The sequence below is a fragment of the Marmota monax genome, unplaced genomic scaffold (genome assembly GCF_021218885.2).
Source record: "Marmota monax isolate L192 unplaced genomic scaffold, Marmota_monax_Labrador192_F-V1.1 WCK01_AAM20220418_F8-fsc00217, whole genome shotgun sequence".
Taxonomy (NCBI): Eukaryota; Metazoa; Chordata; class Mammalia; order Rodentia; family Sciuridae; genus Marmota; species Marmota monax.
In genome coordinates, this window is record NW_026692031.1 from 2,688,607 (window position 1) to 2,705,246 (window position 16,640).

Consider the following 16,640-nt stretch of genomic DNA (forward strand, 5'->3'; position numbering starts at 1 on the left):
CATTGAGCTCACTACGAATGGTGGTCAGCATCTACTCCTGTGCTTCTTTGGACAGAAGAATCTTCCATGCAGCATAAGGCATTAAAAGCCATAATGCAAGGCATATGGGTCAGTCAGTATTCTGCCCTTCACCCCGCCCTTGATCGACATGCACAACGAAAATTTATAATGGTGCGTTCACAGTTTCTCCTAAGTGCAAAACTACACTCTGGGCTGTAGCCGTAGGTCAGTGTCTGTCTTCAGTCCACTATTATGAAGGCCCACGTAATCTCCCTTTTCCTCTTGACCTCTCTGGAAAGAGACTTTTAATCTCTTTCCTTATTCCCTGGAAAATTCCCTTTAAGACCTTCATTGGGGAGCCAATGTGAAAAGCCCACCTTCTCCCAAGTTGATATAGAAGGTTCAGCCTGCTGCAGCCGGGACGGGTCTCTAAGAGGAGGTAAGGGGAGGAAGTCCAGTGGCCTGGGTACCCTGGTCTGAGAACAAGTCAACAGACGTTTTATTTTTTACATGGTGGACATAGTGCTTAAAGAATCCATCAGTATATGTGTATGACCAGGATAAATCTTGAAGAAATTGGAAATGAGTATGAGTATTTACTTTTCACCGCATGTTTTGAAAATACATAAGCAACTGTACATATAGTTTATGGATATGTACATGTGTGTAAGGAGGTATGTGCACATCTGCGGCAGGGTATCTGAGGATGGGTGGGGGGTGATGGGTTGGTTTGAAATGTACTTGTCAAGCGTATTTTTTAAAACATATTTTTGCTCTAACATTTTATAATAAAATGTTTCAATATTACACAAAGACTTTTAGAGTGAATACCCATACATCCAGCATTTAGTTTCTACCACTAACACATTATTAACAGATCTACCATCCAGAGTGGGATCAACTTCCTCCCTCCCTCCCAGGGACTCTTCCTTTCCTCTCCCTCCTTTCCTTTCTATTTTCTTTTTTTTTTATTTATGTATTTATTTTATTTCTTGAGTTCCTAGGGGAAATTTTAGTGTTTTTTTTTTTTTCCCCAAAAGAAAGGTAGCATAAAACATAGCTGAATGGTTTAACATTTGATTAATCTCAGTGGTGGATGCCTAGGTATCTTTAAGACTGATCATTATGGCTTTCTGTATTTTTAAAAATGTTCTGTATTTGTAAAAGTCAGATAAAACGATTTGCACAAACCTGGGTAGAGAAGAGTTAATTTAACTGTTCTGGCTCTCTGGCATCAGATTGAAGGTTTGAAGTCCTGAGTATGTGATTAAGTGTCCTATTTAGTCTGAAGGTCTTTGGGAGGAAAGAAAAGGAAGTAGACAGAATCTTACCCTTTGAGAAAAACTTCAGATGTAAATATTGATTAAATTTCCATAACAGAACATCACAGGGGCCTTTGCTATAGCTTGGTGCTGCGGGTGCTTGTCCTGCTGGGCATCTCACCTTGAAGGGCGGTGCTCAGTGCGTTCACTGTGCAGGGCTCCAGGAGGGCGGAACAAGGAGAGCCCCTGGGACCAGCTCCACCTGCTGCTGGATCAGCCTGGTTCTGTGAGACAAGCGTGCTTCCTCCACCTGCCCTGTCCTCCCGACCCGCTCCAGCCTATGGAGACCTACATTGTGGAGAACACTGCAGGCGTTCTTCCTGTGGTGCCGGGGTCCCAGAGGTTAGCATTGCAGGCGCTTCTGTTTGGGGGAGTTCTCTTTGGTTTCTCCTCCTCCTCCTCCTCCTCCCCCCTCATCCCCCTCCCCTCCCCCTCCTCCCCCCCCTCCTCCCCCCCTTATCCCCCTCCCCTCCCCCTCCTCCCCCTCCTCCTCCCCCCCTTCTTCTCACTTCTTTCCAAATAGGGAAGTATTTGCTAGAAGCGGGAGGATTTGGTACATTGTTTCCCACATTGCGAGGGGTGGAGATGGGCAGGTGAGGGTCTCCCAAGCTGCGCAGGAGTCCTCAGCGTTCCCAGTTCTTGGAGCCAGGATTCCCCTCCCCTTCTCTCCCTGCTGGTGAGGGGAATCGCTTATTCCTGTGTCATTTTTGCTCATTGTGTTCATTTATTGTGACCTGGATTCGTCACCCTTCTTTAACTGAAAATAAAAACAAGGACATTTAAATGGACGGTGGCTTGGGTTGTGGTCTGATTTTCCTGAGCGCATCTCAACCCCACGCCAGAGAAGACGACAGATCAAGTGCAGCTAACGCTCTGCAGATCATGGTAGTTCTTTAGAAATCGATATCTCCTGGTTTCAGAGATTTCAGTTCCTCCTCACTTGGCCCCATCACATGGGGGCTCAAAGCTCTCGCCCAGAGGCAAAGAGAGAGCCAGGGAGCAAGAGAAAGGAGGGACAGGGGACAAGGTACAGCCTTCAGGTGCCTTTGGAGGACCCAGCTCCTTCAAGTCGGCCCCACCCCCTAAGTTCTCACCACGTGTCAGGGGACCATTAAACCATGAATCCATCCATGGATCGATCCATTAATGAGATTTGAGCTACCCTAGTGCAAGTTAAGTGGTCTCCAGGGGGATTTCCATTTTCATTTTACTGATGACTAATGATGTCAAACATCTGTTCATGTATGTATTGGACATATGTAGGTCTTCTTTGGAGAAAGTTTTGCTCAAATCTTTAGTCCATTTTTAAGGTCAGGATATTTATCTTTTTATTGTTGAATTGTGGGAGTTCTTTATATATTCTGGATATAGGCTTTTTTTTAAAGATATATGATTAGCAAATATTTTCTCCAGTTTTGTGGGTTGTGTTTCTTTCAAGATGTCTTGTAATATTCAGCATATAAATAGTGTACTTGTTTTAGTAATTTTCCCTTAAATAATTTATTCCTTTTGATGCTATAATAAATGGAATTCATTAATTTTATCTTTGTTTATTTCCCATTTTTAATGTATAACATACACTTGATTTTTGTACATTTATCTTGTATCTATCAACCTTGCTCAACTCATTTATTACTGCTAATAACTTTTTTATGGATACCTTGGGATTTTCTATTGAGAAGATAAAGTCATCTGCAAAGAGAGGTTCCTTCCTTCCTTCCTTCCTTCCTTCCTAATGTAAGTGCCTCTTATTTCTTTTTCTTATCTTTCTTCTCTGGCTAGAATCTTCAATACAATGAATAGAGCAGGCAAGAGGGGACATTCTTGTAATGCTCCTGCTCTAAGGGAAAGTAGTTAGTCTTTCATCATTAGTTGTGATGTGAGCTGTGGTCTTTTCATAGATGTGTTTAATGGAAATGACTTTCGATTCCAAGTGTTTTATTATTATTTTAGTATTTTATTATGCAAATGTGTTGGATATTTTCTTTTTTTCTGTGATATTAAGATAACTATCTGGTATTTATTTTTTACTCTATTGATATGGTATATTACAGCCGCTGACTTTTTTTTTTAATGTTGATCCAAACTTGCATTCTTGAGATAAATCCCATTTTGTCATGGTGTATAATTCTTTTTACATGTTGTTGAATTTGGCTTGTTAGGAATAATTTAGTATTTTTCATCCATATTCATAAGGGATATTGATATAGATTTTTTTCCTTGTGATGTCTTTGTCTAGTTTTGGAATCAGGGTACTATTGACCTCATAGATTGAGTTTGGAGATGTTGCCTCCTTGCCTATTTTTAACAAGAGTTTTTGAAGAACTGCTGTTAATTTTACTTTAAATGTTTATTGGAATTCATTAGGAAGCAATATGTTCCCAGGCTTTTCTTGGAGGGTAAACTTTTTGATACAAATTCAATCTTGTTATTTATTACTTATTCAGAGTTTCTATTTCTTCTTGAGTCAGTTTTAATAGTTTGCAATTTTCTATCTGCAAAATTGTTGGCATCAATTATTCATCATTTCTCATATAATCCTTTTTATTTCTGTATGGTTGATAGTATTATCTTCTCTTTCATTTCTGATTTTTACAATTTGATTTTATAATTTTTATAATGTATAATTTTTCCTTGGTCAGTCTATCTAGATCTTTGACAGTCTTGCTGATCTTTCCAACTCTTGGTTTCATTAAATTTCTTTGTTGTTTTTCTGTTGTTCATTTCCTTTATTTCTATTTTAATGGTATTTTCTTCCTCTTGATTGCTTTGGGGTTAGTTTGCTCTTTCTTTTCTGGTTCTTGAGGTAGAAGGTCAGTTATTAATTTGAGGTCTTTATCTTTAGGTTTTTTATTGTATAGGTATCTCCCTATGAGCAGTTATTTTATTTTCTTCTATAACTTTTGGAGAGTTGTTTTTATTTTCATTCATTTCAAAGAAATTTCTAATTTTTCTTGTGATCTCTTTTTTGATCTATGTTTATTTAGAAATAAGTTAATTTCTACATTTTGTGAATCCTGCAATATTCCTATTATTTTCATTTTTTATTTCAACATTGTTTGAAAACATGCTTTTTAGGATTTTAGTCCTTAAAAATTTTTTTTTTCTATGAGTGCTTCTTTTTTTATTATTTGTTCAAAACATTACATAGCTCTTGACATATCATATTTCATACATTTGATTCAAGTGGGTTATGAACTCCCATTTTTCCCCCGTATACAGATTGCAGAATCACATCGGTTCCACATCCACGTTTTTACATATTGCCATACTATTGTCTGTTGTATTCTGCTGCCTTTCCTATCCTCTACTATCCCCCTCCCCTCCCCTCCCCTCCCATCTTGGGAAAGGGAGAGAGAAGGGAAATTTCATGGAAATGGAAAGAGACTTTTAAAATTTTTGAGGGTCACTTAATAGCTTAACATATATATGGTTTCTCCTGGAGAACATTTCATATGTACTTGAGGAAAAACTTCTATTTCTCTATTGTTAGGCAGAGTATTTTTGTAAATGTCTCTTTGCTCCAATTGGTTTATTATATTGGTCAAAGTTCTATTTCTTAATGTTCTTTCCACTTGTTCCATCTATTATTGAAAGTGGCATATTAGTGTCTTCAAGTATTATTGTTGAATTGTCTATTTCTCCCTTTGTTTTTTCCTAAAGTGTCTATGTCTGTCATAGAAAATATATAGTCAAATCATATTTTAATCAATTCTGCCAATTTCTGACTGTTTGTTGGAATGTTTAATGCATTTATATTGAATGCAATTACTGAAGATTTAGGATTTTCCTCTGCCATTGACCTTTCTTTTTTCAAATGTCTTCATTTTCTTCATTATTATGTCTTCAAATGTTTTTTCCTCTGCCCTCCTCAGTCTCGCTCTCCTTTGGGGATTTCATTATGTGTACAGAGATATGCTTAATGGAGTCCTATAGGTATCTGAGGATCTGTTCATTTTCCTTAATCATTATTTTCTTTCTGTGCTGTAGACTAATTAATCTCAGTTGACCTATATTTAAGTCCTGTCCTTTGTTCTTCTGCCTGCTCAAACCTGCTGTAATACCCTTGAATGATTTTTTAGAAAATTTCAGTTATTAGAATTTTCAACTGTAGAATGTGTTTTATTTTTATTCTTTTTGTATTTATATCAATATTCCTTATCTCATGAGGCATCTCCTGTTTAATTTTTATACTTGGCTCTTTGATTCTTTCACCACATTTAAGGTAGTTAATTTATAGTCTGTTTACTTAGTCCAAAGTCTGAGTTTCCTTGGGACCATTTCCCTGTATTTATTTTTTCCCATATACAAGCTATTGTGTCATGTTTCTTCATATGCCAGATAATTTTTATTAAAAATGGAAATTTAAATGATATAATGTGGAAAATGAAAATCATATTTCTCCCCTTTTCAGGGTGGTTGTTGTTGTTTGTTTCAGTGACTTTTCTCTACCCAGTTTGTGAAGTCTGTGTTCTTTGTCATATACATCCACCCATGGTTGTGCTTGGCTAGCTATGTTGCTTTGCTAATGCTTGAAGACATGTTTCCTTAAATGTCTGGAACCACAAAGTCTCCCAGTCTCTACTGATGGGGCTTTGTGTGTGTGTGTGTGTGTGTGTGTGTGTGTGTGTTGGGGCATTCCTTCAACCTTCAGCCAGGCAGTTGACAACTTTACCTTAACCTTCACTTTTCTGCTCAAACAGAGAGTCAGGGTCAGCCAGAGGTGAGAGCTTAGGGCTTCTTACCTTGGTCTTGTACAGACACACAACCCTAGGCCTACACATGCATGTAGCTTTCTAAATTCCCAGAAATATGTTGGAGCTTATTAAAATCCCTACAAAAACTCTCTTGCCAGCTTTTTCTTTCAAGGTTTTTGATTAATCTACTGTTCAACCCAAATGTCACCCACTGCCTCAGTAAGCCACCATGTTAAACAATTACCTCTAATTGTTTTTGACAAGTGCCCTGGGGATGAGATCCTTTGTCTCTTTGGGTGAGCTCCAAATTAGGTCAAATAAAGACAGCTTTAGCAAATGCAAAGAAATGATCACGTTTTAGAAGATGAAAATGCTAATTACTCTGATTTGATCATTACATATTATATAAATGTATTGAATTGCCACACTGTGCCCCATAAGTATACATGATTATTATGAATTAATTAAAAAATAAATTTAGAAAGGGACAGCTTTGGGAGTTGGGTCTTTCAAGGATCAATCAGGTCAAATAATGTCAGTTTCTGGGAATGGGGCTTTGAAGGAGTCTCACTACGGTTTTGCCCTTCCACGACTGCCCGGGTGTTGGTTTTCACTGTGATTAAGGACACTTGGTTTCCCAGGCTACCACAGAGATGGAAATAGGGCAATTTAAAAATGCCACAAAGATACTGTTTTTACAAGTTTTAACAAATAAATACTCCCTGGGATGCTGCAAGTTTCTTGAGCTGCTGATTAATTTCCAGAGTTTGGGAAAAGTAATTTCTGATCAAAGTTTATCTCTGGACAGTTTTATTGTTGCTTCTATGGAAGAGATAATTTTTAAAGGTCTTTAATCTGCCATTTTCTCTGAGGTCTCTTAATCTTCATTTTTTTTAGCTGATTTCAATTCTATATAAATTTCATGACATATTGAAATGTATGCTTGTACCTTGAAAATCTGGTTATCTTTACTTATAAATTATTTCTGTCTCACAAAAAGGACTGTGTCAAATATGATTGGAATTTTCCAGTGGGTATAAGTCTGAATAAAGTAGACATTTTGATCAAATTATCATCTGATTTTTTTTATGTATACCCAAGATATAGATGGCTGAGAAGGCAGTGACTAAATTCTCTTTTCTTGGCAATAGATTCTTTATAAGTTCATTTTACATTACTATAACAAAATGCCTGAAGCTCGGTATCTCGGTAAAGAAAAGAGGTTTATTCATCACAGTTTTGGGGTAGAAGGGCATGGTACTATCATATTCTCAGTGGATGTATCACATCATGGTGGGAGCACATGAGAGGAAGGAGGAGATCACTTCTTGAAACAGGAAAACAGAGAGAAGGACCTAGATCCTACAATCCCTTCTGAGGGCACACCCTCAATTGTCTATGACCCTCTCACTAGGCTATGCTCTTAAAGGTCCTACCACCTCCTGCTGACCGAGGACCAAGCCTCTAACACATCAACCTTTTTGAGGGAGGGTCACACTTAAAGCATATCCAAACCAAGCAGGTGCTTGCGTTAGATCTGTTGGGTTTGCCTGTAAGCTCCACTTTGGTGAAAGTCTTGAAAAATCTTTTAACAGGATGCAGAGTCTAGATGAACCCTGGACAGAAGAGGAGGGGGAGGGCCCAGACCACCCATATTACAACAGTATTCCCAGCAAGATGCCCCCTCCAGGAGGTTTCCTTGATGCTCGACTGAAAAACAGACCCCATGCCCCCGACTCGGCCCAGGTAAGTCTTACGTTTTCTCCTGGGTTGGAGGCTCACTGAACTTGCTTGCCTTTTGTTCTCATCAATTTTTTTTTTTCAGGTGATATTCCAATTATCCTTTGACACAGTCACTCACACTTTCTTTTGCTGGGTTCCACCGAGTGTACAGATGGGAGAGACTTTTTGTTTAACATCACGCTGTGTTAGCCAAGTGCCTTAGAGTCATATTGTGGTTCCTGAGATTTGAATCTGGGGAGTCCTCTCTATTGTAGGACAGATCCCTTCATGCTGTGCTTGATCTTCATGAGGGGAAGATAGAATTTGGAACCTTTAAAAGGTGTGTGATATTGGGTGTTCTCTGAAAAGAGAGGGGACAGAGAACCTTGGAGTATGAGAATCTTATGCATTTTTCTCTTTCCCTCATTCCCCCTCCAACTGAAAATTTTCCTTTAAATCTAAATTGCTTTCTAGAATTATATCTCTATCTTTTTGTAGGAATTTTTTTTCTTTTCTTTTTCTTTTTTTCCCTCCAGAATTGATATAGAACCCAGAGCCTCATGCATACCAAGCCCCTGTTCTGCCCGTGAGCCCCAGCCATGGACATTTTTTTTAACCATGACCTACTTATGTGAATGATAATGACCTTAAAATGGCAAAATAACACCCATATCAAAGGTCTACCACCGAGAGGGAAGCTTCTGTTTTTCAGGAAGTGTGTTTCCCTTAACATAAATGACTATGGGTGCTGGGCATTGGATGGGAAGTGCACTATGGCACACGGACACTCTCTTTGATTAAAATCCCTCTTAGAATATGAGCAGTGACGCAGCCACACGGGCCAGAGCTGACTTTACAGTCACGTTTGGGGAGGGACTGTGAGGTCATGGATATAAGGAGGCTGTGTGTGTGATTTGACGGGGTGCAGCCTTTTGCTCACACCCACGTGGATTTATTTATCAAATTTTAACCAGACTCGGGGGCATCAAGGGAAAGTGGGACGTAACAGAGAAAGCCATGACCCCCTCAAGGTCCCACCCGCTGCACTATGGCTTTCCGAGATGGGGGAGGGGTAGAGGGTAAAGCTTTCTTTCTCTATATTTACATGGGTCTGTAGTTTGCAGGAAAAGAACAAACTTATTACCAGGGAAGACACTTGGGAGACACATTTGGCGAAGACTGGCAGCAGACACCTCCCAGGCAAGGTGAGAGGCAAGGTGAGCCCGGGAGAAACGGAACACGCTTGGGATGGGTGATGTGCTCACTGATGTGACCAGGGCTGTGGTCCCTGTGGAGCAGCACAGACCAGAGGCAGCTCCCGCCTGCTTTTAGAAGACATGTCCAGGTCTTAGCCAATCTATTAACACACTTATGTCACATACTAAAAATAACTTAAAGGTGGCTATCTAACTGTATCTAATGTAGATACAACTATCTATAATCCAGACATCGTCTAAGAATAATTTGGATAGATATCCAGATAGAATTATGATAATTTACATACAACTTGCTAAGAACTTGCTAGCTGCTCACAGTTATTAATACAAATACACCCATTCCCACATCTGTCTTCCATCCATCTATTTATCCCTCCATCAATCTGTCCATTTATCCTTGAAGTCTTTCTTTTAATTTTAAACCTTTTCCCTTTTCAAAAATTTTCTTGACTCTTCAAATGGTTCTGTGGTCCTGCTACAAAATCTATGTGGTCTAAATGAGGTGGCTCCAACTCACACCACTATGGAGGTAAATTTAACCACTTATTGATTTAATGTTAAGATTTACCCCTTGGTTATAACCATTTGTGCCAAGAACCAAGTGACAATTTTTCAGATTTTCCTCATACAAAAGAATGTCATGTCTTCTCTACCCCAGTGAAAGGGAGAGCTGTGGGGTTGGCCCCGTCAACAAAGGATAAGGCCAAGCTAAAGCCACCATGTGGCTCTGCCTTAAAGTAGGTTGGAAATAATCAAAGATATGATTTTGTCAAGGTGCTTTTTCACCATGAGCCATTCACCTCTGTTCTATTTATGTTTAAAATGTATTATGTAACATATGCATGGAGAGATATAATTGTCAGAGGCTAAAATAGATGTGTTCTTTCTTGTAGATATTTACTTTATTATAAAATAAATCAGGTTTTTGTAAAATAAGTCTTTTTATATATATTTAAGCCATTCCAGCTGGTTCAAGATCAGAGAACGTAGCTGATCCACCAGGGCAAAATGAATCTTAAACTAAGTTCCCCATCTGGAACTTAAGTCTCAAGCTCTTATTGAAAAATAATAAGTATGTTTTCTCATAAAACAGATATGTTCCCATAAAACAGATTGTTCATTTTCTAGTAGCTCTTCCTCCTAAGTGAGTGTGGACTCAGGGACCACCGTGGTGGGTGTCCATCTGTCCCCGTTCAGCATCTGCTGTCATCTGCAGTGGGAAAGGACTGTCAGCAAGGTCATTCATGGGGCTTTTGATCTCCTTTTTGAAATGAGCTTGTGGAGATTTGTTCACAATATACTCAAAGGTGTGCACTTAAATAGCACTTCTTAACCTGGGGCAGGTGATCCAGAAATCGCCTCTTAAACATAGAAATAGCGTGTGGGATTCAGAGAGTAGAATCGCAGCTCGTGGTTTTGCAGGTGAGGCCTCCCAGGGAAGCAATATCAGCAGGCCAACTCCCCCTCACACGTGCTGGCTGGGAGATGCCTTGTGCTGGCCAACACCTAGCCATAGGCTCTTGGCAAGGTTTTTAAAAAGTCCTGAACTGACTCTTGCCAGTTACACGGAGCCATCTTCAACATATTACTGGCCCCAGGGTATGCAAGATGCCCTCTTTCCAGAAAGGAGAGCACCACAGGGCATTCTCTTGGATAGGGTTGTTTAGCTGCGTTGGAGGCAGGGCGAGCACAGGAATAGCAATCCAAACAGGCAATCGTGGGCAATGCCTCTTATGCCACCTCTGGGTGATGGAAGAGCTGGACCCTGGGCTCCCTCAGCCTCAGCACCCCTTTGACCAGCTGAGAGGTCCAATTGAGGAGCATCACTGCCTTGTAAGAGGGGCCTCCCCCATCATGCACCCACCTGGGCTCCCTTATAGATCCAGGTCAGCAGTGGTGGCTCTGTGTTGTAAGGAAACTGTGTCAGTCCTTTAGGAGGCACTTCATAATTTATAAAGCATTCGCGGACACTTAAATATAAGAGTGGTTAAACCAAGCTTGACGGTTCTCCTGCTCAGTTATTTCATCCCAGAGTGTTGTAAAGGAGAGAAGGAAGCAGGGTATCTTCTGGCTGCGGGGCTTGCAGGACCCTGGGGACAGTGTGGCCCAGATCTTTGGTGAGACCCCTAACCAATATGGTACCCACCCAAGGTTAGCTGGAAGATCCCATTTTGACAGAGAAGCATCCTAGCCAGGATACAGCTAGGATGACAGACTTAGAAGAGGAGAATTTAGCTGATGGGGATCTTCAGGAAGAATTTTCTCGTTGGTAGGCTTAAGGAACCCTTCTGTGGAATGGCGGGTGGTTTCACTATAGAGGCATGAATAGGGTCGCCCTGCTAAGAGAAATAGGGACGTGTTTTCTTGTTGCAGGGTCCCTGGACATCTACACTATGCCAGAAGGGAAATCACATGCAGCCCCCATGGGAGAAGTACCCACCTATGTCAACACCCAGCACATCCCACCGCAGGCCTGGCCCGCCGTGGCCAACAGCGCAGAGAGCAGCCCACGGAAAGACCTCTTTGACATGAGTAGGTCTCCATTTGTCTCTTCCTTTCTTCTCTTTTGAGGTTACCTTTCACACTGACTTTTGTTTGCTCTCTGTGCAATGACTGGATTTCTTGCTAGCAGGGTTTTAAACAAGTAACTGTGTATCACCAGATGGTAAGAAGTGCTCACAAGTTATGAACAGCAAAATAAGACGGGGGTGGGGGGGTGGGCGGTGATCAGAGGTGGCAATGTGGTGGCATGTGAACCGTGGGATTTCTGTTTGTCATATAGATCTGGGAGGTGGACAATATTATTACTAACACCGTCCCTATGTTATAGAGGAGGAGATGGAGAATCCTAGAGGTTAAGAACCTCCCCATGTGTAAAAGGCTCTGCTGGTCTAGTACTTGCTAATCCAGGTATCTGATGTGGGTGAGGCTGGGGTCACATGCCTCTATTCCTCAGCCAATCTGGCTGCCTAGACTCATTGGACTCCCATTTTGACTCTCATTTTGTCAAAAATCGCCTCAGCTAGAAGAACTCTTGAATCTCAATGCTGAGAGGCACCTTAGGTTCCTTCATCCAAAGTGTTCACTTTTTAAAAAGTGAGAAAGCAGCCCAAATAATGTAGAACCAGATTCCTAAACTCCAGAGCAGAGTGGTGACCCTCCCACTTCTGCTTCGGTTGTTGCGGTATCCCCCAATGGTAGTTTTGTCATTGTATTTTTGGGCAGCCCATTTTTTTACTGTTTAACGTAGTCCATTTCCCAGTGACTCCTGGCCCCAGAGCCTGGGGAGAGCTGGGTTAGTTGGGCTTTGAGGAAAATGGGAACTGGAGCTATTGTTTTTCCACCAATTAATTTCTAATTTCCCATCAATTAATTTCTATATCAGCTCCAGAAACCAGAGAAGGGGAAACAGATGGTAGAAAGGGTCTTAGAGAGGCTCATGTCTATTAAAAAGTAATTAAAAATACAAGCCAGTACTGTGTTGTTTATCTTGAAGCACTAGGGCTAAATAATACTCGTGGTGGTGATGATGTAATGATGGTGATGTGAGTGATGATGGTGATAGTCATGATGATGATGATGGAAATGGTCGTGATGGTGGTGGTGGTGATGAAGATTATGAAAACAGCAGTAATGGTAATGATGGAGATAGTGATGGTGGATTGATGGTGATGGTGGTGGTAATGGTGATGATGGTGATAGTGATGGTGGATTGATGGTGATGGTGGTGGTAATGGTGATGACGGTGATAGTGATGGTGGATTGATGGTGATGGTGGTGGTAATGGTGATGATGGTGATAATGAAGATGATAATAATGGTGATGGTGATGGTGATGATGGTGGTAGTGATTAAGATGATGATGGAAATGGTAGTGATGGTGATGATGGTGTTGGTGATGATGATGGTGGTGATGAAGAAGATGATGGTGGTGGTGGTGAAGATTATGGAAACAGTAGTGATGGTAATGATGGCGATAGTGATGGTGGCAATGATGGTGATTATGAAGAAATAATGATGGTGATGGTGATGGTGAGGATGGCAATGGTGGTGATGGAGGTGGTGATGGTGTTGGTGATGATGATGGTGATGGTGATGGTGATGGTGATGATGATGGTGATGGTGATGGTGATGGTGAGGATGGCAATGGTGGTGATGGAGGTGGTGATGATGGTGGTAATGGCAGTGGTGAAGATAATTGTGAAGATGGTGATGATGGCGATGGAGATCATGTTGGTCCTGCTGGTGACTGTGCTGACCAATGTGAATGTGGGGACAAATGGGATGCTGCTGCTGATGGTGAAGATAGCAAAGGTGGAGATGATGCAGAAATAGTATAACACAAATTTCCAATTACTCCAGGTGATCAGATAAGATGACCAAAGAGGAAAACCCACAGACCTAATCTTAGCCTATCATTTTAACCTCTTTTCCCCCCAAACCTGTGACACTTCGCAGCTATCGAAAAGATCTAATTTTGGTTTCATGTATTCATCTCTTTTCTTTCTATCCCCCTCTAATATTTGCCAGATTTAGCTTATTTGACGGCACCCACAGAATACTTAAAGATGGACTGTGTCCTAGGAACAACATGGGGCTCTGGAGATGTAGCTGTGCCCGGGAGAGAACCATTCCTCTTCTTGTGGTGCTTGCCCCTTGCTGGGTGGGCAGTGGGATCCTAAATCATCCTCATCACACCTGTTTCACAGCCTGTGCTCATTTTCCAGAGTGCGTTGGTACCTACCACCTTACTGGAAAACTGAATGTTGAAACCGAATTAGACTTTTCTGTCTACTTTCTTTGCCACTGGTTTTTGTTGCTGCTGGAGCAGCAGTTTCCCCATCCACAGCCACCTTGTAGACAGAAGTGTGTTTCAAGGGGGATAAAGCCAAGTGTGGTGTCAGGAATTCAAGCAAGCCCTTTGTGGTGGGGAAATAAATGAAGGTCAAGGGGAGTTAGAGTTTCTATCCTAGAAGTCACACAAGGGGTACCCAAAGATTTTGAAGTGAACTGTTGGTAAGTTGGGCTTAGGTTCTACATGAAATCAAAGCTGCACAACTTGCCTTCACCTTTGGTATTAGCAAGTTTTTATTTTGAATTTATTAAGAAACATGGCTGATATTCCAGGGAAATTAGAGGGAATGAGCTATGTATGGCCTCTTGTAGTGTGCAGTGACGAAGTCCTACTATCTAGCTAGACAAAGGGTGAACTTGAATCCCTGGCACAAAGTAGAACTTCCAGCTGTCAGGGAAAACAGACTCCCCAGAGGGAGTCATGCCAACATTTGGGCTGTGCTTGTAATTACTGGTTATGATAAGTCTTGATATGTTACCAGCCAGTTCTTCTTTTCTAGTTTTCCTACCCTGGGCGGGGGGCGGGGGTTGTGTTTGCATTTTCATGTCTTACGTGGTATTTTGATCATTTGCTCTTGTGGTGATTGACTGACTCATTGCTGGCAAATGTCCTTGATGCAGAGCCTTTTGAAGATGCGCTCAGGAACCAGTCCTTGGGACCCGTGTTGAGCAAGGCAGCCTCCGTGGAGTGCATCAGCCCTGTCTCACCCAGAGCCCCCGATGCCAAGATGCTGGAGGAACTGAATGCCGAGCCTTGGTACCAAGGAGAGATGAGTAGGAAGGAGGCGGAGGGGCTGCTGGAGAAAGACGGAGACTTCCTGGTCAGAAAGAGCACCACCAACCCAGGCTCCTTCGTCCTCACGGGCATGCACCACGGCCAGGCCAAGCATCTGTTGCTAGTGGACCCTGAAGGCACGGTGAGGCACGGGACAGGGCCTTCTCATGAGCTTGTACCTGTCTTTAACCAACTCCACTCACTGGGACACCACAAGGGGCGACCCCTGCACTCCGTCCCCTATCCGTGTGTGCGTGCCAGGGACAGAGGCGGAGAGCAGGTGTCGATGGTCAGGGCCCCATGCAAGTCATAAAACTTAGGGAAACATTCATGGCCCGGGATGAAAGCTTTGACTTTCCTATACTTTCAGATAAATAAATACAGGAACTTTGGCTTACTATGCGGAGACTTTAAAAATGTTGGGTTCCTGTCTCATATCATATTCCAAAGTACCTTCAGTTGGAATTAAAGTCTAAAAGTGAAAGGTGAAACTAAATCTGTAAAAAGGACATTTTTCTTTTTAATACATTCATAACAGACAAAGGAAGCACAGGCTTCTGGTATTTTCATATTTATCTCAAAAATTCCTGAAAGTTGAGTCACTGAGATTTTATCTGTAGGCCAAAAAATTGCTGAACAGTAAGCAAGATCCCCACCAATTAGTCTCTAGTTTTTTCCTCTGCGAGAGGTGATGCCCAGTGGGGCTGAGTTTGACCATTTCTGGCTGTACAGTTGTGTCTGGATAATTGTGTGGGTTTGGCTGAATTGACCATCTTCCAATCAATAAATAGATCTGGACTTCACCCTGGGAATAGTCCAAATAATTGCACTAAATGCAACTGAATTAACTTAACTGCTGAGTAAATTCCAGAATTGTTGTTTAAAACTTCTTATGCAGTGAAAACAAAAAGCAAGGTAGAATTGTTTAAGTGATTGACAGGTAGGAACGAAGCTTTAGTCTTCATCTGGACTTGAACATATCCTCTGTGTGTGGGCGGGTGCAGGTGGGCTGGGGGTCACTGGAGGGGCCCAATGCTCTCAGCATTCTTTAAACATCTGTTTGCATAATTCCTCTTTCTCTTCTACCAAGACAACCACCTCCCAGGCATGGAATATAATAAATGTAACCATTTCCTTCCAGGTTTATTTTCTGTAGTAATTTTTTATATAGATGTCATCTGTAAAAAATATATATTTTGTGTTCATGTCTTTTAGAAATTTATAAACACGATGTTCCACAGATCTTCTTTCATTTCCTTCCTTCCTCTCAAGTTCTTGAGTTGCATCAATGGTGCTTTCTGTGTATCGGATCATCACTTTGGGGGACTGCCTGGAGACCTTCAGATGCACATTTTGAGTCCCTCTAAATTCTCTGGAGAAGGTTGTTTAAGCTGCTACAGACCCTCATGCATGTTTCTCTCTATCCCAGGGATAGGGTCTCTGGGGCATATGCCAGGGGTGGAAGTTTTGGTCACAGGAAATACATATTTAATTTCACCAGGGTTTGCATTTGCTTCCAGATTAGCTGGGCTACTGAGGTGCACCCCCTGGTGGGGGGGACCCTACATCCTCAGTCTTCCTAGATCGCGTCTGTCTAGTTTTGCTAATTGGCAGGAGTGAGGAGTAAAGTCCTAGTTCATGGACAGATGTGCAATTCTTTGATTGCATATCATTAGCCAAGAACAGGTCTGTCTCCTGTAAGTGTTATGCTCTTGTTCCCATACTTTTCTTTTGACTCTCTTTTTGAGTTTTTCAGCAGTAGAATTTCCATGTGCCTCCTCTTCTTCTCCTTCTCCTTCTTTCTTCTTCTTTGCTTATTTGATCATTTTGCCTGTGGGGTTCTTTATCAAATAGAAGTCTTTCTTTGGAATGGCGAATCCACCAATTTTTAACCCTTGGGATTAATGGTTTTGAGTTTTAAAATTTTACTCACCCACAAATCACAAAGGCACCGTGTTCTATATATTTTTTCTATTTATCTTCTTCTAGCCAATAGTTTTATTGTGCACAATTAGGTTTTAATTTCAATGGGAAATACTTTTGAATATGATATG

The 16,640-nt window shown here is 41.4% G+C and overlaps 1 protein-coding gene across 1 annotated transcript in view; it reads left to right on the top strand.

Moving 5' to 3' along the window:
• The window catches only part of LOC124099125 (SHC-transforming protein 3), a gene marked incomplete at its 3' end in the record, with an annotated part of 133,523 nt that extends 118,648 nt beyond the window's left edge, over positions 1-14,875 (top strand). The window contains exons 8-11 of the mRNA XM_058582686.1: positions 7,615-7,765; positions 8,859-8,946; positions 11,332-11,490; positions 14,433-14,875. Coding sequence (XP_058438669.1) covers positions 7,615-7,765; positions 8,859-8,946; positions 11,332-11,490; positions 14,433-14,875 — 841 coding nt within the window. The remainder of the gene's footprint in view (positions 1-7,614; positions 7,766-8,858; positions 8,947-11,331; positions 11,491-14,432) is intronic.
• Between the last annotated feature and the right edge of the window lie 1,765 nt (positions 14,876-16,640).